The following is a 22,166-nucleotide window of genomic DNA, read 5'->3' on the forward strand; positions in this document are numbered from 1 at the left end:
ATCTCAATTTCTGCTGAAACACACAGATGGTAGGATCAGAATTTGTGGCCAACAGCATGAATCCATGGACCCAACCTGCCTTGTGTCAACAGTCCAGGCTGGTCTAGGTAGTGTAATGGTGTGGGGAATGTTTTCTTGGCACACTTTGGGCCTGTTAATACCATTTAATCATCGCTTGAATGCCACATCTTATTTGAGTTATTTGTTGCTGACCATGTGCATCCCTTCAGGGCCACAGTTTACCATCTTCTACTGGCTACTTCCAGCATGATAATGCACCATGTCACAAAGCAAAAGTCGTCTCAAACTGGTTTCATAAACATGACAATGAGTTCAGTGTTCTTCAGTGGCCTTCCCAGTCACCGGATCTGAATCCAGTAGAACACCTTTGGGATGTGGTAGAACAGGAGATTCACAGCATGAAAGTGCACCTGAAAAATCTGCAGGAATTGTGTGATGTAATCATGTCAACATGGACCAGGATCTCTAAGGAATGTTTCTAACATCTTGTGGAAACCATGCCATGAAGAATTGAGGCTATTGCTCATCTTTTCACCCTGTTTACAGGTAAATAATCTGGTCACACTGGCCCTGAGCTTGGGAAGTGTAACACAAGCATAACACCCATTTCCCAACTTGCAAACAAAAATCTGCCCATCACAGAAATATAAAATACTTTAATGGTTTAAAGACAGAAGAAAAACATGAAATTGTGCCCAGAAATCCACATGTGTTCTGAGTCAGTCTAATATTCATCTGAAAGGTTATCTATTTATTTATTTGTCTTTATACACCTTGGCAAAGTTGACTTCATACACAGGAACACGTCACAAAAATAAATAAAAGAAAACTATTCACATAATATGCCAAAGTCTCACTTGGTAGAGAATAGTCAGTAGTAGTTATAATGATGCCTTCTCTGGTCCATTTTGTGAGGTTTGTAGTTCACTGATCTGTCTTCTGAGCTGAATGATTTCCTCTTCTTGCTCAGAAATCCTCTGGTGTAAATTGTGGATTACCTAGAAATTAGAGCACACATGAATATTCTATGAATATTTATTTTATCCTAATTCCCAATGCAGCAGGACTTTGCTTTATCACATGGCATTACCACAAATCTGAGACAGAACCTCAGCAACACACCTTTCTAAAATCTACCAGCACACTGTCAAGGACCTCAGTCTAACTGTCTAATTCTATTTGTCTAATCTAATATACAGTATATGTACTTTACCTTTGTGACAAACATGGGTTAATGATACAAGATATAAAAAGTTTTTTAAAATTATCATTGCCTAATTGTTACTGATAATTCGCTTTTTTTGTATTTTGTGTAAATGGGCCAACTACCACTTCATTATCAAGCTTATCATCCCAAAAATCTGGGGTATAATTAATTATACAATTAATCTCAACAATGCTTAAAAACAACCCTGTATTATCTCTGCTCCTTAACTCCTGTAATCATAAGCACAGCTGCATTCTTAAGTCCAGTGTAGATACAATATGGCATAACTTAAAATTGAGCCCTAGTGTTGGAACATGGCTTTTCAGTGTCACTAGAGCTGATTAAAAGTGGGGATAGATATACAATTTGAAAAACAATGCTCTACAACAAGGCCAGAACAATAGGATAGAACCGTGGCTATACACTATTTCCCCCTTAGGACCATAGGAGCAGCAAAAGATAAAAATCCTCACAGCCTGTCACTGAAGTTGATTTTTTTTTTTGTAACAGTAAAACAAACCACAAGAAACTTTGTCAGACTGAATTTTATTACTTTATATGCAAAATTTAGAAGCCATTCCAGGCACACATACCATGTCTTTGTTGTTAAAGAGATCACTTTGCAGTAGCTGGGATGCACTTGGTCGCAGTGAGGGGTCCATGCTGGTCAGCAGTTTAATTTGCTCAGTCAGGACTGGCCAGTTTTTATACAGGTCATCTGGAACCTTCCCCTTTCTCAGGTCGCTGAGTGTTTGCACACGTTCCATCTCTGTTCCAAATGGCTGGAACAACTCAACAGCGATCACCCCAACACTATACATATCTGACTGCAAACACATTTGAGACAACAAGTTCAGAGAAAACAGCAGAACTTGGTGTCTACTATCAGGCAGTTCAATGAGCTGTTCCATATAACTGGTTATACTAATATACTAAAGCACTATATCAATATGTGTACCAACTCGTGTAGATTTAATTACCTTTGAGTCATAATGAGAGCCCTGCAGTTGTTCTGGAGAAGCATAAACAAAAGTGCCCACTCCTGTAGTGTGAGAGGACTCTGAAAAACAACAAGATTGTAAACTCAGGCTACCATACAGAAGTTGAGACGCAAAAGACACCAAGGCTCTCAACAAAAACTCACTACTAGTGGATCCAAAACAGGCTTGCAAAGTTTAAATAATATTGTGTAGGATGATGGTGTAGTGTAGGCATTTTTCAACATAATGAAATAGCAATTAAGATCTCACCTGCGTTTCCATTTACATGAGAAGTGGAAGATAGCTGTTCATTTTCATTCATCACAATATCCTTACAAGCCAATCCAAAGTCACCTATTTTTACATGGCATTCATGCCCATTCAGGAAAATGTTCCTTGGCTGTAAACAAACAAAAGTAATAAACATTTCAAGACAATTCATTTGCTGTACCAGCACAGTGATGTCATTATACTTTCAAGTAAATGCAAGTTTACCTGAAAGATTCAATATTTAAACATTTTTGGTACTTTTAGCAAGTTCTCTATCAGCACATGCTGGCTAACAGAAATGGGAAATGTCAAGAGATCTCTTGCAGTCCATCCTGCTTCCATTTCAAACTCTGCATGCTTCATTTCATAAACTATATAAAATTCTAAACACAGACATGACACATTAAGAAGTTTCATCAAATCATTTAGAGTCTGGAAGTACAGGATGTCTGCCCCAACATAAAAGAAAAGGGTGGGTCCATAAGTATTTGGACAGTGACAATTTTTATACCACCACAGTGAATCTGAAATGAAGCGATCAAGATATGACTGAAGTGTAGACTTTCAGCTTTCAGTGAACTGTCTTGTGGGCTTCTGCTGTTGTAGCTCATCCTTCATAAGGTTGAGTGTTTTATTCTGGGATGCTTTTCTGCTCACCACGGTTGTTAAGTGATGATTTGAGTTACCATGCCTACCTATCAGCTTGACCCTGTCCTTCCATTCTTCACTGACCTCTTCCCTTGTCAACAAGTCACTGGGATAAAATTTCTTCCGGTTCTGATGTCTGATGCGAACATTTATATGCATGGCACTGCTTCAACATGACAGCTGATTGGATAATTGCATGAATGATCAGGTGTACAGGTGCTCCTAATAAATTGGCCAGTGAGTGTCTACACCTGTATCCAGAGTCCTCCTCCAGTTCTACATTAATGTATTTGTTGTACAGTGCTGCCCTTGACTACCAAAAATGTAGTTTTGTGTTCTTAGACTATAACTGTACTATTGCACTGTACACGTCCTGTAGTGTCCAGAAGGCTGTTGAGAGTGTCATAAGCCAACCAAAACAGCTCAAAATCAAGAGGAATCAAATGTATCCTGTACTTGTGAATGAGTTCTTTGTACGGTGCAATAATTTACTGACTGGCAGCTACACTGATAGATAGGTTTATGTACTTTTTTTGAGCTGCAAGAGGAAATATGGGTTCTATAGTTGCCAAAAATTATACTTACTTTAATCAGTGCAGTCAGCCTATACACATCAACCACCTTATTGATTTCTCTACAATAAATCTTTCTATGCAATAAGAGAAACAGACACAGTGGTTGTCTACAGTTTCCCAATTCTTTTCTCAGGACCCGACTGTCCTTCCCATATACCCCATTGCTTCATTTAAGAAAGTGTAAAGTCTCAAGTCCCTCCTGGAATCTGGTGCTAACACAAAGTTATGATCATTCTTTTGCACATTCTCAAACATGATATAGCTACCTTAAATAAATGAACATTCCAGAATGCTCTTTTATGCTAGAGCATAAAAGTGCTCTACCTGCTCATTAGTGAGCAGTGTGGCAAAGTCTATCTGCACCTTGCACAACTGGGCAAACAAAGCAATCATGCAAGCAGATAACAACAATGCTCTCCACCCGGCTGACCAAAAGTTCTCAGAAACTTTGGCGCAATGGGAGTCTCCTTATGTAATAAACAAGGAGGGCCATACGATATGATTATTGAGTCTTTTAGTGACCAGATGTGATAGTTTCGTTCTCCATGCTGCATTTTAACCCATGCTGTATTTCAACCCACATTAAAAATATTCTTCTGCAAGTAGTATGTAATAGGATTCTTCGAGAGAGAGGATGAAATTTATCAAAATGTATCAAATTTCCTACAGCTTTGAAAGTGGGGCTGATCTCAACAAGCTCACTTCCAGTGTCTGTTTCTCTTCAAGATCAGGCTGCCAATCTTAAAATCAGCAATCTTCATGAACAAACTTCTGAGCCTCACCAACCCCCTGCCTGCATTTTGTATGTTTTTCTCAATACTCCAGACAGACAGCCAGACTGATGCAGATAACTCTAGATAACTAGATAACTCTATCTTCCATAAATGGAATGCTGCATTAGTTGTTGTTTTTCTTCTCCCTTTGGCTGCTCCCGTTAGGGGTCGCTACAGCGGATCATTGGTCCGCATATTTGATTTGGCACAGTTTTTACGCCGGATGCCCTTCCTGACGCAGCCCTTTTATTAACCCGCAATTTTATCCAGGCTTGGGACCGGCACTGGGAATGCACTGATGTGGTTCCCTGGCTGGGAATCGAACTCAGGCCGCGGCAGTTAGTGCACCATGGCCTAAACACTAGTCCTCCAGGGACCCAGATGTACAAATTATTGAGAAACACAAATGGAATCATTCCCTTTTCCTGTTACTCCCCATTTTCTAAATTAGAGCCTCATCCCACAGCAACCATAGTTTTACTACTGATCTATTTCTGATTTTATCTTTTGAATTTTGAAACCTACCTTAAGGTCTCTGTGCATAATTCCACGGGAGTGAATATACTCCACCCCTTCAAGTATTTTCTTTAAGATATCAGATGCTTGTTGAGAGTCAAATGATTGAAAAGAACCTGCAAATCAAGAAAATGTAACCAGCTTGCACTTATATTCACAGACACATGCAAATGTGCAAGGAAATGACCACATCCAATACTACAAAGCAAGTAACCTATGCCAGTTAATAATCCATTAAATTTACCTGTTGACATTGTGAGTTCTGGCTTTGGTGTAGAGTTCCTTTCCTGAATCCAGTCTTTCAATGAACGCTCACACAGCTGCATTTGGATGTAGAGCATTAAGTGGAACTGAACCTGTAGAATGGACATCAGTGTCAAACTAATAATGAAATTAAAACATTACACATTACATTTTTTTGCTTTGCCAGCATTGTTTGGAAGATGATGAACAACATACCTCCTTTGGATGTTTTTCAGCCCACTGCTGACTGCTCATATCAACATATGACTCCTCTGACAGTGTTGAACTTTCCCACCGAAGTGCAGGGCAGGTCTCCCCAGCAGAGCGCGGCTCTCCCAGGAACGCACATGGAACAAAGTTATGTGGGCTGTGCACAATTTTTTTGGACAGAACCTGACTCCTCTGCTCTGTTGCCACTGCAGATCTTAGAATATTATTTGAGCTATTCTTTAGCACATTTGTAGAGTGTCCTTTTCTGTCCTTTGAACATTCAGAGTTTTCAAAAACAATGGATGATCCATTGGTGCTACTCGTGCTCTCCTCTACAAGTCTGCAAAAGAGATTCATTCTCATGAAATTACAGAAGGCATGTTTATCTGCTCCATTTCAGTAAAGAATGGGAATGATCTTACCTTTCTGTTTGTGAGGGTGTTTCTAAAGCTGGTATGGTAGCCAGAAGAGTAGGTTTACAATCTAGAAGAAAAGGATATAAGTAATTATACAACAGTTAGTTCTGGTTCACTAATTTGATTATTTGAGTGGTGCTCAAAGAGTGCTTATATTTCCTATAACTGCCCTGGGACCTTTCACTGTATGTATCACTCCGCTCATCTGTGTTCATCACGTGAAATTCCACTTCCTAGTTCGAAACCGTTACTACAGTACAGTTCGCGACATTACCAGCAGACATGGCAAATGATACATTTCAGGAATATAACTTTTGACTTAAAATATGAAAGCTCATCAGTTGAAGAAGGGACACCAATTGTACCAGAAGCATCTCACAAATCATTGTGAGCTAGCTAGCCAGCTATCCGACAAGCTATTTGTGAGTGTAGCTTCTTCGGGATCTATTTCCAAAAATACACAGAACATTTGGCCATATTCTGTCTGTTGTATAAAAGCAATCTCGCACTCACAATCATGCGGTTATACTGAATATCGGCACGGCTGTGATTAACTACAGCACTCAGCCTGCGGGCTCGTGTCTATGGCCGAATTACAGCTGTGCGGATATTCAATATGACTGCACTCTTGCTCGTGCAATATTGCTTAATTAGTTGTTTTATGTAGTCTACCCTACAGACATGTACACGCAGTGGTTTATTTTGGCTTACAACCTCTGACATAGGAAATCAAGTAAGAAACTGATCAAGTAAAAAAAAAAACAACAAAATCTCAACCAAAATATTGACTAATGAATATGCATATATGGAATAAAGAACAGCCTCAATGGAGATAAATAATGAGATAATAACAATAATAATAATAATAATAATAATAATAATTTATTTAAATCTTGAGATTATGAATGTAAACATGTATTCATGATAAAGCACATTAATCGTATCTGTAATCATTAATGAAAATGACTAGAAATGTGAATAATTCAATAAAACAATCGAATAACTTCAAATAGGTCAGTTATAAGCATTCATGTTTAAATCATGATCTTTGATCTTGCGAGGACCTAACAGATGAACAAAGAAGTCAGAAATAACTTTTCACTTCAGGAGGAAGGCTAGTTATGAGCTAAAAATGTATACTTAATATAAGTGATTTACTCTTCACAGCAGGCTGCACATGCTCCATCCACGCAGTGTGATATCCAACAATGTTCAGATGCTGAAGACTGGACAGAACTTTAACCTCCCGTATGACCTACAACAAATCATTCATACAATTTATGTGTTCATACAATTTATTCATCCAATACATATTACATTTCTACATGTTGGTCCTAGGTATATATGACAAACTAAATAATCTGTTGTACTTCATTAGATCATCGCTCTACCTTCATGCAGTCGTTCCTCGTCACATTCTTGATCAGAATCTTTTTTACAGCGTAATGCTGTCCATCCAACTTGTTTATCACCTGTGAACAGCATTGAGTAAACAAAAACTCTTGCACTCTTGCACTATGAAACAATTTTTTGCACACTACATTCCTCTAAAGGCTGCTAAGCATTCCTCCAAAACCTGCTGAACATATTTTTACATATAACGTCTATATTTGTCTACTAGATTCTATTCTATTCTATTTTACTATTTTATTCAATATATTCTGCTTTTATTATGTATCACTGTTGCACTGTGGGACGAGGCACTAAGGAAAAACATTTCACTACATGAATACATCACATGTAAGTAATATGTATGTGACAAATAAAGAACCTTGAACCTTAAAATGTCACTAAAATGTAAAAAGCCATTTAGAAACCACGATACAATACGTCATAGATCACCACACCTTAAAGACTTTTCCATATGATCCTCTGCCCAGTGGTGAGATTTCGTCAAATTCACTGAGGTAGCGAGAGGTTTGGAAAAGACCATCTTTTGTTCTAAAATATAAAGGATACTAAAAGATCTATTGGATAGACAGTACATGCATATAAAATATAAATACACCAACAAAAGCACAGTGTAAATGTCTATTATCTATGATCTCCTTACCTTAGCACAGAGTTTTGGCGATCAGCATTTAGGTACATTTCATTCTGTCAAGAAACAAAACAAAACAAAAAAAACAGATTGTCTCATCTTTTCTCTGAGAAATGTAATCAGTTATGGCAGTTCAGGTTACTGTGTTTACCTGAGGAAACAGTGATGAGCTGGCTGCATGCAGGAGCTCAGCGAAGGCCCGGCTGTGCTGCAGTCTCACTGTGCTGAACTCGTCACTGATGGCCAGGGGAGAGAGGAGGTTCATTGCTGCTAGTCGCTGACCAATCACTAAAACAGGCCAAAAAAAAATCTAACTTAAACAGACAAGCTAGAAAGCGATGCAACAACATTGGCAATGACAACTAGCCATTGAGAAAAATATTCATTAGTAAGTAATTCTATGCTAGTTTGTCCACATTAGGGAAACAGTGATGAGCTGTTGTTTTCCAATTTTCAGGTAATAGTTCATTTTAAACTAGGAACTATAAACGGAAAAGGATTCAAAATACTCCCACGCAGCCAGTGGGATCGGATTTGATGGAAGAAGGATACCAAATTTCATTGCAGTCACACACTTGAACTGAAACAGTATAATGTACGTCTGCATAGAGGTAAATATTAATATCTACACTTGTGCAGTTGTTTATTTGAAGAGAGTTCTAGGTTCATGTCATTAAAAACTGCAGTTAAGCTGGCATATGCATCCTATAAGTAAAAGGCAGAGACCATATTTTATCTTTATTCATTAATGATAAAACAACTGCTACTTAAAAAGATCAATATGTAAACAGGCCTAGACTCTGCGCACTAAATATTGCAATATTTAAGTGTGCTCATGGTGCAATATCTGGTTTGTATGGTCTTAAATAAAGACTAATAAACCACTTATGAAAAAAAAAATAGTAATGATAATCATTTCATATTTTCCTGAAATTTTGATAGACCATGGTGTTGTTTAAGGAACTACGTACAAAAAAACATACACTGTAATTGATTGCAATGTCTGGTGTGAAAGCTGTTAGATCACACAAAATTATCGGCACCCCTGGTAAAGATTCAGTTACAATTTGTACTTTTTCATAACCATTTTTACCTATATTTCTGGAGCTGACTATAGACCCTGACTACTCATGAAAATGTGACACAAACAAGCCTAGTCCCTATTGAATTAAACACATAGCTATCAATGTAGCAACACTGCAACTGTTTGTGGTAATGACCTTACCCTTGAACAGAATGCGAGATTGTGCAGGGTCTTTCTCGTACACAAAGCACAAGTGTTCGAGCAGAGACCCCAGCAGCAGGTGGTTAGGGATGGCAGAGGCAAACTCCAGAAGGGACGGATACTGTCTTCCTGCTGTCAACACCTCACAGTTATTATCCGAATCAGAAGCTGTGTTAATACGAAAAGGAAAAATGAAAGGGACGTGTTAAATCATGTGGCTATGGAGCATGGGGTGAGCAATATGTCAAAAATATCTTGATACTTAAAGACATTTTCACAAGTCACATATAATCACAATATTTACATGTCCTAACAAAGTGGAAACACTTCAAATGTTCAATTATGGTTTTATTTAATGTTTTATTGAATTATTTATTAATCTGACAAGTTCAATATTTGGTACAAGAACACTTTTTTTTTAAACAAATCTTTACAAAACTACTTGCAATACTGCATATTACTATGTGTAATGATGCAGTCAGTTAGTTAAAAAAAAAAAAAGACAATACCCAGGACATCTAAAAAAAAAAAATGTTTTTGTATGTAATTTATCACAATCTCAATATTATACCATCAAAAAGCCCAGTCCCACTACCAGGAAATCACCATTTAAGGCCTACATATGCACAAACTACTTCTATGAAATGTACACACAGGCAGAGTAACAGTAACTGACTTGGCCATATCAGGAATACAGCAGATCTGGTTAAAGCATCATTTCTTACCTGCAGCGATAAACTTAGCTATCAAACCAGCAATGTCTGTTTGTTCTGAATCCATTTTGGCTTCTGCTACATTCACATTAAGTTATTACAAACGAATTCACTGATGCTACATCTTCACTGCACAGCTATGAGCAGGGCAGGGACGGGCAACGCTTATCAGCATGAAACATGTCATTCCCCACCTCTAGGGAGCTTCACAACAAGATTATGAGGAAAACATATAAAAGCACTATTATGTGAGTTTTATATTGTGCAACTCTTGTGTAAGTCATATGTGTTATGAGGTTACACACATCAGTTAGTACTCTAAACTATCAAAAATGCAATGACATCTCTCATAAATGATAATTCAGAGTTCATTGCTGTGGATTAGGTTATGGAAGATTTCTGTAGGTTTACTTACGTTTGCGTGTTTTTCCAGTGGTTTCCCAGAACACATTATCTAGCTCATCAGCTAATTATCAATCCCTTCATGACCTGCATCAGGTCTCCTATATTCAGGGGTGAAAAACGCTCGAGTAATTGTGCTTCATTACTATACTTAAGTATTACTATATTTTACGCATTTTATTGAAATTCAACACTTTTTCTACTCAAGTAAAGTATTTTTCCAAAAAAAAATAACCATTTTTACTCCTTATTTTTTGACCTTCAGTTTACTCCTTACAAATCTCAAACACCTTTTTTTTTTTTTTTTTTTTAATTAGATGTTTTCTTTTAATAGAGTTACAGATTCATACAAGAGGTGTCTCTATTTAAACGACATACTACTTAGTCATGCAGGATCAGGCTCTCTTCATCTGTTAAAAATATTTACTTTACAACCTTTACTTAAGTATGTTTAAACGTAGATCTTTTTTTTTTTTTTTTTTACTTTGAATCATTTAATTTTTTGCCTCCATACTTCTACTTTTAATTAAGTAAGCTTGGATAAAGAATACCAAAGAGATTCTCTGTACTTTTTCCACACTTGGTTATACAATAAGAGATGCTCAGTGGCTTGCATACAGAACTTGCGCTCAGAATAACTTAATTACAAAGAAAATATTGGGAGAGGTAAAATGTCAGTTTTGGGCAGACAGGTTTCCTTATAGCTCCTTATATAGCTCCCTATGGTGGTCTCTCAGCTGATGGATGGGGTAGATGTCACTGTACTGCACCACCCTATGGTGGTCTCTCAGCTGATGGATGGGGTAGATGTAACTACACTGCACCACCCTATGGGGGTCTCTCAGCTGATGGATGGGGTAGATGTCACTACACTAGCACCACCCTATGGGGGTCTCTCAGCTGATGGATGGGGTAGATGTAACTACACTGCACCACCCTATGGGGGTCTCTCAGCTGATGGATGGGGTAGATGTCACTGTACTGTACCACCCTATGGGGGTCTCTTTCAGCTGATGGATGGGGTAGATGTAACTACACTGCACCACCCTATGGGGGTCTCTCAGCTGATGGATGGGGTAGATGTCACTACACTCTACCACCCTATGGTGGTCTCTCAGCTGATGGATGGGGTAGAAGGGGGCTGACATATTGTGTACAGGAATGGATGTGTAGAAATATGGTAGGATTACCTTGTGATATGAGTGTATGTGTCATGCTAATTAGTGAGATCCACCTTAATAAATGCAAAGGAGACATGATCTCTGTCAAGAGACTCACTGTCAAACTGGACGTCCTCGTCGTCATGTGTCAGCTCGAACAGTCCTCCGCCATGTGTGCTTGTGTCCCTCAGCTGTGTGTGTAGCAGCACACTGTGACTGTCTTTCACCCTAGAACCTTCTGCCATGACACCAGCTACACTACACTAACTCTTCACTTTATAAAGCTTTTAAAGCATCAAGGTCGTCCACTTTCGATGCTTCCATCAAACGGTTTAACATACTGGAGAAACCTACTTACTGAAACCGACCAGTAAACATTGTACAACAACTAAAATAGTAAAAAGTCAACCCAGCCGCTAGTATTCCGCCATGTCAACTGTAAGGGAGCGTCTCAAAAGGTCCACACTGCATAAGGTCACTGTCCCAAAGCTCTCAATAGTTCTTGTGTTGGAAGTTTATACAAACCAATTTACAATTTGATGGATATTTACTTTTAATTATACAAGGCAATTTGTTTATAACCTATTAAAACGGTCTCGTTGTACTCCAATGCTTGACAAACGGTTTTTAATTTGTACATAGTCCCTAACTGCTCACTGCTCGCGGGATGATGAAACCTTTCAAAATAAAGTGTCAGAGACGCAAAAAAAAGTTACAAATTGACGCAAGATTTAATACTAAACTTACAAGCAAAAAAGTAACGCCTAAACAAAAGATCTGATGTCATATCAAAGCCAGCAGTGACAGCAAAAAAGTATTCTCAACAACGTACTACGACACCTCCCAGTATACAAAACACTAAACACACTCAACGCTACTGGCTATTGTCCGCTGGCGAGCTGCTAAATTCAAGAACATACAACCATTTATATGCTACTTTCTGCGCACAATGTGTGGCAACATGATGCGCTCAAACACAAACACTACGTCGGACGACCTCTGAGCAGCGATCTACATATGATTTCTTACCCAGAGTTTCGTTCGGTAATGAAATGTAGATCAACGAATTCGCGCATTTCCGGCTGAACTCGTTCACATGCGCCGAATTACTGCATCTAGCGGGAAGTTACAGTGATAATGTGGAGAGATAATGTGGTTTTCTGTGATGTAAATAATGCTGTTAATTGATATAGTCTCCAGTAAACGGTGTAACTAGCTAATTAAGCGAGGTATGATCTGAATGCTAAAATGGGAAAACTGTGTTCAAACTGTGGCGGTTGTTTAGCTAACTAACATTCAAACACTTCATGTGAAAGTCAACTATTTCAGCGTGTAATGATTAATCCTGCCTGGAAGTCTACTAGGAAGTGTTAGTGATTCAGTAGCTGCCTCAGGGACAATGACAGAAGCTTGGTGAGTTTTTTTTTTCTTCTTCTTCTTCACATATTTAAAAAGGCAAAGGTCGCATGTATATTATTGGTGCAAAAAGCATGAACCCATAATGACATTAATCTATTAGCTTCATAGTGGTTCTGTACTTCCTACTCCTCCAATTCATATACACTCACTGAGCACTTTATTAGGAACACTACACTAAAACTGGGTAGGGCCTCCCTTTGCTCTCAAAACAGCCTCAATTCTTCATGGCATGGATTCTACAAGATGTTAGAAACATTCCTTAGAGATTCTGGTCCATGTTGACATGATTGCATCACACAATTCCTGCAGATTTTTCAGGTGCACTTTCATGCTGTGAATCTCCTGTTCTACCACATCCCAAAGGTGTTCTACTGGATTCAGATCCGGTGACTGTGAAGGCCACTGAAGAACACTTACTGTCTTATTGTCATGTTCATGAAACCAGTCTGAGACAACCTTTGCTTTGTGACATGGTGCATTATCATGCTGGAAGTAGCCATTAGAAGATGGTAAATTGTGGCTATGAAGGGATGCACATGGTCAGTACCAATGCTCAAATAGGCTGTGGCATTCAAGTGATGATTGATTGGTACTAACAGGCCCAAAGTGTGCCAGGAAAACATTCCCCACACCATTACACTACCTCCACCAGCCTGGACTGTTGACACAATACAGATTGGGTCCATGGATTCATGCTGTTGGCACCAAATTCTGACCCTACCATCTGTGTGTCTCAGCAGAAATAAAGATTCATTCAATCCAGACCAGGCTATGTTTTTCCAGTCTTCAACTGTCAAGTTTTGGTGAGCCTGTGCCCACTGCAGCCTCAGCGTTCTGTTCTTGGCTAACAGAAGTGGAATTCCACATGGTCTTCTGCTGTTGTAGCTCATCTGCCTCAAGGTTCAACATGTTGTGCACTCTGAGATGCTTTTCTGCTCACCACAATAGCACAGAGTGGTTATCTGAGTATCTGTAGCCTTTCTGTCAGCTTGAACCAGTCTGGCCATTCTCTGTTGACCTCTGTCATCAACAAAGTGTTTCCGTCTGCAGAACTGCCACTCACTGGATGTTTTTTTTTTTTGTTGCATCATTCTGAGTAAACTCTAGAGTGTGTTGTGCATGAAAATCCCAGGAGATCAGCAGTTATAGAAATACTCAAACCAGTCCATCTGGCATCAACAATCATGCCAATCACATTTTTCCCCATTGTGATGGTTGATATGAACATTACCCAAAGCTGCTGGCCCATATCTGCATGACTTTATGCATTGCACTACTGCCACACGATTGACTAATTAGATAACTGCATGAATGAGTTCCACAAAGTTGGAAGGACATGATTGTATAGAATGTCTTTGTGTGCTGTAGCATTACAATTTCTCTTCAGTGGAACTAAGGGGCCCAAGCAGGTTCCTGCATGACAATGCCCCTGTGCACAAAGCAAGGTTCATGAAGACATGGTGTGACAAGTTTGAAGTAGAAGAACTCAAGTGACCTACATAGAGCTCTGACCTCAACCCCACTGAACGTGAATTGAAGCGCGCTCCAGGCATCCTCGTCTGACATCAGTGCCTGACCTCACTAATACTTTTGTGGCTGAATGGGCAAATCCTCACAGCCACAAAATCTAGTAGAAGCACATGTGGGTGTGATGATCAGGTGTCCACAAACCTTTGCCATATAGTGTAGGAAAAAAGTACTAAAAAAAGTTTCTTTTTTGATTTAATACTTCTGGTAAAATAATTGCATTTTTTGATGAGTCATCCTTATGTTTGATTAAATGCTCTGTAGAACATATTTGTCACCCGGGGCAAGTCTTGCTCTACAAGCTCATTAGCAGCAAACATGGTTCGTCAGTGTGTTTTTGGCTGTGTCTTCCTTTTTCCAGCCAAGGGATGGTTGGAAAAGGGAATACTTGGGGTTGGTTTGGAGACTACAGTTGACAGGCATAGATGAAGGTGGCGGTATGAAGTACTCCACAGTTTTAAAAAAGTCTCTCATTAAACTTTTAGCTGTTCTCCATAGTTATCTTTTTTTTTTGCTAAGCCACTGTCAGGTTTGGATAGAATCTGCGGGTTGTGGCATATCTCGAACTCTGTTGGTTGTTGTGTAAATCAGTCATAGTTTCAGAAGAAAATATGTCAACATACAGAATCAAATCGTGTCTCTCAAACTGCGGTTTATTTTTAGTCTAGAGTTGACTGCAAATGATCCTGATTTGTCGGTTTGTAATTCCAGCTCGGAGCCAGCCAGAGCCATCAGGGCCATTGATAAACACTCGGTGCATCAGATCTGCTCTGGGCAAGTGGTGTTGACTTTGGCCACAGCTGTGAAAGAGCTGGTAGAGAACAGCATTGATGCGGGTGCTACACAAGTTGGTGAGTGCATGAGATTCAAGAGTGTCATGAGTATTATTGGGGATTCCTGATGAGTTGAAACTGTAGAATAGCATAACCTAATTCTGAGCTGTTATCACTGGGATTTCAGACATCAGGCTCAAAGAGAACGGGACAGAGCTTGTGGAAGTCTCTGACAACGGAAAGGGTGTGGAGGAGGAGAACTTTGAAGGCCTAAGTGAGTTACATTCACAGCACAGAGTTTGTTTTTTTGGGGGTTTTGTTTTAATTTGGTGTGCTTATGTTTTTCCTTGTATCCACAGCTTTAAAGCACCATACATCGAAACTGCGAGATTTCTCCGACTTAATTCACGTTGAGACATTTGGCTTCCGTGGTGAAGCCCTGAGCTCACTGTGTGCCCTCAGGTTTGTCCTTATACTTTCTGAGTCTGTGTACCACACTACCAGAGTAACAGAGACCACAGCACCATTACAATAGAAACAATATTCATTGTGATGCACTGATCTGATATTGAATAATGATATTTGATATTAAGAGTTGCTTTGGTTACTGTGAAGATGTCAGTATCGGCTCAGCATTGGATGGCCATTACTCCGATTTCTGAAATCAGCATCATATTGAAAATTAATTTGTAACTTAAGAAACACATGAAAGGAAAATCTTCATCTACAGTGATGTTAAGATGCAGATGACAAGAGATGAAAACAAAAATGAAAATAAATACATTATGTACACTCTATACAGTTATAGTCAAACATGACTACTTTTATGAATTAATATTTATTCAGTATAAGTGTTTATAGACACATCATTTGAAAGACACCTTAGAAAAACATGCAATATAGCTATGATATGGCTTGTTTCTTTATTTCAGGTTTCTGTTCACATTTTCCTTTCTGAAAATTAGCTCTGCTCCACTTGAAATAGCTGCTTAGCTCTGCCCCTTTCCCCTCACAGGGCAATAGTAGTTTAATAGAGAGGATGAGGTTGTTTGGAAGGAATGGAAAAGCTTGTGACAGTCTGCAGAAGGCTCTAATGGTCCATTGTGTAGAGTAATAAAAGTATACGATTCGAGTTCAGCTGAAGTTGTGCTTCTCCCAGGTCAGAATAAACCAGAGATATATTGACCCTTGCTTTTGCTGTAGAGTTGAGTCTTCTGTAATAACTGTTCTCAGTGATCTCAGCGTGGTGACCTGTCATGAAAGTAGCCATGTGGGCACTCGGCTCGTCTTTGACCACAATGGCCGTCTTGTCCAGCGAGCTCCCCATCCCCGGCAGCAGGGGACCACCGTCAGCCTTCAGCAGCTCTTCTCCACCCTGCCGGTTCGCCACAAAGAGTTTCAGCGCAACATCAAAAAGGTTTAACTACAGCGTGCAAAGTTCAGATGCTGTTGTTGTGTAATGTTGAAAATGTCAGTGTGTGAGTGATTGGGCTGCTTTACCATACAGGAGTTTTCTAAGATGGTCCACGTCCTGCAGTCGTACTGCATCATCTCCACTGGTGTGCGCATCACATGCACTAATCAGCTTGGCCAAGGCAAGCGTAACACAGTAGTGTGCACCAGCGGGAGCCACAGCATGAGGGACAACATCGGAGCGCTGTTTGGGCCAAAACAGGTAGTGCTACTTCAGTAAACTATTTTAAGAACCAGCTCACAGCTACACTATTTTGGGAGCTTTCTGTAATCAGATGTGTGTGCTCCATAATGCACAGCAAAATAACCACATAAAACTGTTGCTTCAAAAGTAAAATGGTCATCTATGCACTTATCTATAGATTACTATAAACAGCAGTGCTCTGCATAGTTCATGTTTTTCTTAATGGCAGTCATGATGATGACATAAATCCACTCCCAAGCTCAAGCCAAGACATACAATGCAGAAGATTTAGAAGCATAGATATCATAGATATTTATTTTGGGATTCATCTTGTCCTTAATCTGGATAACACTCTCTTCGCAGCTCCAGAGTCTACTTCCTTTTCAGCAAATATCTCCCAGTGAGAATGTTAAAGAGGATTATGGATTAACTGGGGAAGAACTTCCTACAGATCTTTTCACGTGAGTTTCATGTCAGGGTGTGTTTTCCTTTTGGGTGCGCATCATTTAGGCAGAACGCAGCAACCGATCAAGCGGTCTGAGACCTTCTGAGATCTTTATCTGCTTCCTGAATGCTAAGTGAACTATAGTGTAATTGCAATGAGAAAATGATTCGACTCTGAATCAACCCAACTGCAGGAAGTGAACCAAACGTGCCATGTGTTTTGGATTGTGGGCGACATTTTTTTGTAGATGTGAGCTGCTAAACTGAGCTGTGAGGGGTAAACTGAGCCAAAGGACAGAGCTGTAGTGCTGCAGAAATGTTATAGATATTTAGCTTGATGAATAAAAAGAGAAAATAAATGCTGGATACATTAAATGTTAGTTATTATAACACTAGTCATTTATATAATTATCTAGGAATTTATTGAGCGTTCGTTTAATTATGTGCACTTTGCAATCAAACCAAACCAAATAGCAAACAAAAGAATCAATTTCACTCCAATTCAGAATCGGCAAAGGTAGTAGCGCACTGATGCATCCAAATTATGACTCTGTTTCCCATGCAGATATTTTTTTATTGGATATTCTATTAAGGGTTCCTCATTTGTTTGCACTTGCATTCCAGGATCTCTGGTTATGTATCACAAGCCGATCATGGTGTGGGACGAAGTGCAACTGACCGGCAGTTCTTCTTTGTTAACAAAAGACCCTGTGATCCATCCAAGGTACTCACATTTAATTTAATCGTCATTATTCAGCTTATATACTCTGTTTCTTTCTAATGAATGTATGCTTACAGGTTTCCAAGCTTGTAAACGAAGTCTACCACATGTTCAACCGTCATCAGTACCCGTTTGTTGCTCTAAACATTTCTGTTGCTTCAGGTAAGAATTAGTGACAAACCGAAGGCTCGTAGTATTTAAAAAAATAAATAAATAGATAGATCACGTACAGTATATGCAGCATAATACGTTAAACACTTTCTTTTCTTTTTAGTTTTTTAATTTCTGTTTTTCTCCACCATGTAGAATGCGTCGACGTCAATGTTACACCCGATAAGCGTCAGATATTTCTGCAGGAGGAGAAGCTGTTGCTTGCTATCCTGAAGAGCTCTCTCATTGCCATGTATGAGAGTGGAGTCAATAAAATCAGTCTCAATCACACACCACAAATCACAAGCAGTATGTATGCCAAATCACTGCATTCTCATGTTCAGTATGAAAAATTAGACAAATTATTATTTGTTTAGTATTTGTTTCACTGTTCCTGTTTGTCAGTTTTTTCCAGATGTAGTGATTCTGCTAATAGTTCAGAAGGTCCTCGAAAAGCTTCGCTGACTGGATTGACTTCAGAAGATGATTCAGAGACTTTGACACAGACCCCAAAGACATCTTTTAACTTAGCTGGACTAAAGGCAGCATTTTCAAAACAGCAGGTTTCTGGTATTGGGACAAAGACCTCTAACAGTAAAACTGTGGATAATGGTCCAACTAAAAAAAAGATGCATTCTTTTTTCCATTGCTCAGAAAAGACTAACTATAGCAGATCTTCAGATACTGCTTCAGAAAAAGCAGCTTCACCACTGAAGGCTTTGAAATCTGGCCTAACCAAGGATGAGCACAAGGATGAGCACGTGGAGGCTGATTCAGGTTTGTCAGAGCAAGGCTCCATCACAGAAACCCCGGAGACTCTGTGTGGAAGCAGTTCTGAATTCGACTCTCCAGATTCAGTTTTAGAGGAACCTAGCATTAAACCAGAGCCTCACAGTGAGTCTGTAGATGAGGTGCATGATGTTTTAGAAACTTCAGAGCAAGAAACGGTGTCTGATATTAATTCTGAAAGGATTTCTAGTCCCAAGGCAAAGAAATGTAGGTGGGATGTGAACCTATCAGAACAGCCCGAACTGCCATCCTCCAGCACGAGCGGTGATTCCTGTGGACTGTATGACAAACCGGTCAGAGTGCAGAAGAAAACAGTGCCTTTGCAGTTTTCAATGACAGAGCTGGTTAGAAGGATGGAGAGACTAAAGACCCAGCAAAGAGGGCAGAATGATCAGGAGCCAAAATATAGACGCTTCAGGGCAAAGATTAAACCTGGTGAAAACCAGAGTGCCGAGGATGAGTTGAAGAAAGAAATAAGGTAGAGGGATCACTTAATCTTCAGTTTTGGTTCTCAGTAACTGGCTGATGTATTTATATTTTTTATGTATATGTATTTTTTATTTATTTTTTTTTTTTTAGCAAGGACATGTTTAAGGAGATGGAGATCATCGGTCAGTTCAACTTGGGTTTTATCATTATCAAGTTAAACTCAGATCTTTTTATTATCGACCAGCACGCCACAGACGAAAAGTACAACTTTGAGATGCTCCAAAAGGATACTGTCCTAAAAGGACAGAGACTTATAGTGTAAGTCTGGACTTTGATGCATATTTAAAAAGTAATTCACATTCATTTGGAAGTAAAAGTGCATTTTCTGTTTTCATGTCAGTCCACAGAATCTCCACCTCCCTGCTGTAAGTGAAACTATACTGATTGAAAATCTCGAAATCTTCAAGAAAAATGGCTTTGACTTCCTCATTGACGAGAATGGTATATGCAAGAGCACACCTACTATTTGTAAGTGCACTGTGTACGTGTGTACCTTATGTAGAGGTTTATAATAAGTGTCTTATTTTATAGCACCAGTAATGGAGAGAGTGAAGCTGATATCTGTACCCACAAGTAAGAACTGGACCTTTGGCCCAAGTGACATTGAGGAGCTCATCTTCATGCTTAGTGACAGTCCTGGGGTCATGTGCAGGCCTTCTCGAGTCAGGCAGATGTTTGCATCGAGAGCATGCCGCAAATCAGTGAGTATAGCCTCATTTGCATTATTCTAATACTAATACATACATTGCATAGACCACTTTGAAGATATCTTGAAGCTATCAGTTATTTATGGTGACCGATAAGTGCAAAACTGCTCCCCGGAGGCCGCAGCAAAAAAAGGCTGCCCACTGCTCCGGGTGTGTGTTCATGGTGTGTATGTGTGTATTCACTACTGTGTGTGTGCACTTGGATGGGTTAAATGCAGAGCACAAATTCCGAGTATGGGTCACCGTACTTGGCCACAAGTCACTTCACTTCAAAATACATTAACAAATCAACGACGATCCTTACTGAAACTCACATGCTCGTTGATGATGGCTATAGTGTGTGCCAATCTGAGACACAGAGCTAGAGGATGTTTATAGTAAGGGGAAATACGAGCCTAAATGAGTCTACTGATGCTTTTATTCTTGCTTATTTTTAACAAGGGCATTCATATGATGTTAATTTTGATAATGCTATGCAAAGTTGGCAGCTTAATGAGTATGCAAATGCTGAAACCTGCCTAAAGGGGCCTTGATATTCAGACCAAAGTATTACTCCTCACTGTAATAACATAAGTGACTTTGAAAATAATGAAATCATTTTCGCTAGACTAACAAGATAACAGACTGAAAAAGTGCAGTTCTTTTTTTTATGAGTCATACACTGTGTCCAATCAGCAAAGCACGTGTTCAATAAGGATCTACCCTTTGAGTTTTGAGTTAATGGTGATGTGTCTTTGAATGTGATGTTTAGTGGTTTTGTTGTTCCCATCTCCACCCTGTGTGTGTGGAGTTTGCATGTTCTCCCTGTGATTCGGGGTTTCCTCCGGGTACTCTGGTTTCCTCCCCAGTAAAAAGACGTGTTGTAGACTGATTGACATTTCCAAATTGTCTGTAGTGTATGAATGGGTGTGTGAGTGTGTGCGATTGTGCCCTGCGATGGGTTCGCACCCCTTCCAGGGTGTCCTCCACCATGTTCCCCGAGTCCCTTGGGATTGGCTCCAGGCTCCCCCACAACCCTGTGTTAGGATAAGCTGTACAGAAAATGGATAGATGGATGGATGGATATTTTCAAATGCCCTTAGTGCTTCTCCCCTTTGGCCACTGAGTGGCAGTCTTACTTATAAATCCTGCTCTGAGATTTACAACTATATAAGCTGTCTTTAATGCAGTATCTTTCCCATGAAATATCAATATTACATATTACAATTCTTATATATCAACATTGCAAATTACAATTCCTTTTGTTTTGTGGTTATTAAATTGATTATAAATTTATATTATTTATAATACAATAAATTATAAACTGTGTCAGACATTACATTGTTCCAAGTAATTAGGTGCTTCAGACATAATTATACAAATAATGTTAATAAAAGTTAAGTGCTCAAAATTAAGTGCTCCTTATTGCAGTGTTCAGTGTGACTAAAGTGAAGTAATGACTGACCGCCACCCTGATTGCAGTCATCTGAAGTGTGACAGTTCAGTTCAGATAACAAGATGCAATGCAAATGATGACATGATGCAGTGTTGCCAAATATGCTGTTTTTGGTTTGTTGATTTGTTTTGAATTTCAGGGCCACTGTAGTTACTGTGGTATAGTCATTAAAAATGAGTCCTTTTTTGTCGCAGGTCATGATAGGGACTGCACTGAATACCAGTGAAATGAAGAAGCTTGTGGTCCACATGGGGGAAATTGAGCAGCCTTGGAACTGTCCTCACGGCAGGCCGACCATGAGGCACCTGGTGAACCTTGATGTCCTCTCTCAGGACTGATGCATGATCGATCATTTGATTTCTGTATTCAGGAGCAGCTCTTTTTCCTTCAAGCTGGAGCAGATCTTTATATATGGTTTCCTGTACAGACTGAAACACATACTCTGTTGCCGTTTTAATCTTTGTTATTGCTCTGTGTTTTGTGTGTGTGTGTGTGTATGCATTTCAGTTAACTTTATCATCATTCAACTTATTACGAGTTGTTTTTATATTCTGTGAATTCCTTTTATCTGTGCGTAAATAAAGAGCTGTTAGAAGACATGATAAACGCTTCTGAGGTTTGACCCATGTGACCCACCGTACAAACACGGTCACCT

General features: G+C 39.3%; 2 protein-coding genes across 3 annotated transcripts; one reads left to right on the forward strand and one right to left on the reverse strand.

Moving 5' to 3' along the window:
• Nucleotides 1-657: 657 nt before the first annotated feature.
• On the reverse strand, nt 658-12,286 carry eif2ak1 (eukaryotic translation initiation factor 2-alpha kinase 1). 2 transcript variants are annotated; one of them, XM_026915378.3, is made up of 15 exons: nt 11,519-12,286; nt 9,126-9,293; nt 8,052-8,188; nt 7,913-7,956; nt 7,707-7,800; nt 7,251-7,331; nt 7,018-7,114; nt 5,866-5,926; nt 5,450-5,783; nt 5,235-5,346; nt 5,000-5,106; nt 2,479-2,608; nt 2,209-2,288; nt 1,822-2,055; nt 658-1,019 (listed from the first exon to the last, which is right to left on the reverse strand). In XM_026915378.3, the coding sequence occupies exons 1-15, from the start codon at nt 11,643-11,645 to the stop codon at nt 903-905; spliced, it is 1,923 nt and encodes a 640-aa protein (XP_026771179.2). In that variant the 5' UTR covers nt 11,646-12,286; the 3' UTR covers nt 658-902. The 2 variants fall into 2 exon arrangements, with proteins under 2 accessions (XP_026771179.2, XP_026771181.2); XM_026915380.3 differs by lacking the exon at nt 11,519-12,286 and adding an exon at nt 9,851-10,519.
• An 89-nt stretch (nt 12,287-12,375) lies between these two features.
• On the forward strand, nt 12,376-22,084 carry pms2 (PMS1 homolog 2, mismatch repair system component). The gene is made up of 15 exons (XM_026915377.3): nt 12,376-12,813; nt 15,058-15,197; nt 15,307-15,393; nt 15,479-15,581; nt 16,353-16,536; nt 16,627-16,794; nt 17,140-17,237; nt 17,845-17,944; nt 18,019-18,103; nt 18,248-18,400; nt 18,497-19,358; nt 19,460-19,627; nt 19,710-19,810; nt 19,901-20,070; nt 21,706-22,084. Exons 1-15 carry the CDS (start codon nt 12,800-12,802, stop codon nt 21,847-21,849), a joined length of 2,577 nt encoding a protein of 858 aa, XP_026771178.1. The 5' UTR covers nt 12,376-12,799; the 3' UTR covers nt 21,850-22,084.
• Nucleotides 22,085-22,166: the final 82 nt, after the last annotated feature.

The sequence above is a fragment of the Pangasianodon hypophthalmus genome, chromosome 12 (genome assembly GCF_027358585.1).
Source record: "Pangasianodon hypophthalmus isolate fPanHyp1 chromosome 12, fPanHyp1.pri, whole genome shotgun sequence".
NCBI classification, from domain to species: Eukaryota; Metazoa; Chordata; class Actinopteri; order Siluriformes; family Pangasiidae; genus Pangasianodon; species Pangasianodon hypophthalmus.

Coding starts and splice junctions, on each gene's coding strand:
- eif2ak1 (XM_026915378.3), bottom strand. CDS start 11,645: ATGGCAGAAGGTTCTAGGGTGAAAGACAGTCACAGTGTGCTGCTACAC. Junction 9,294..11,518: donor CGAGGACGTCCAGTTTGACA/GTGAGTCTCTTG, acceptor GTATTAACACAG/CTTCTGATTCGGATAATAAC. Junction 1,020..1,821: donor TCTTTAACAACAAAGACATG/GTATGTGTGCCT, acceptor TCTAATTTCTAG/GTAATCCACAATTTACACCA.
- pms2 (XM_026915377.3), top strand. Junction 15,198..15,306: donor TGCGGGTGCTACACAAGTTG/GTGAGTGCATGA, acceptor CTGGGATTTCAG/ACATCAGGCTCAAAGAGAAC. Junction 17,945..18,018: donor GACCCTGTGATCCATCCAAG/GTACTCACATTT, acceptor GTATGCTTACAG/GTTTCCAAGCTTGTAAACGA.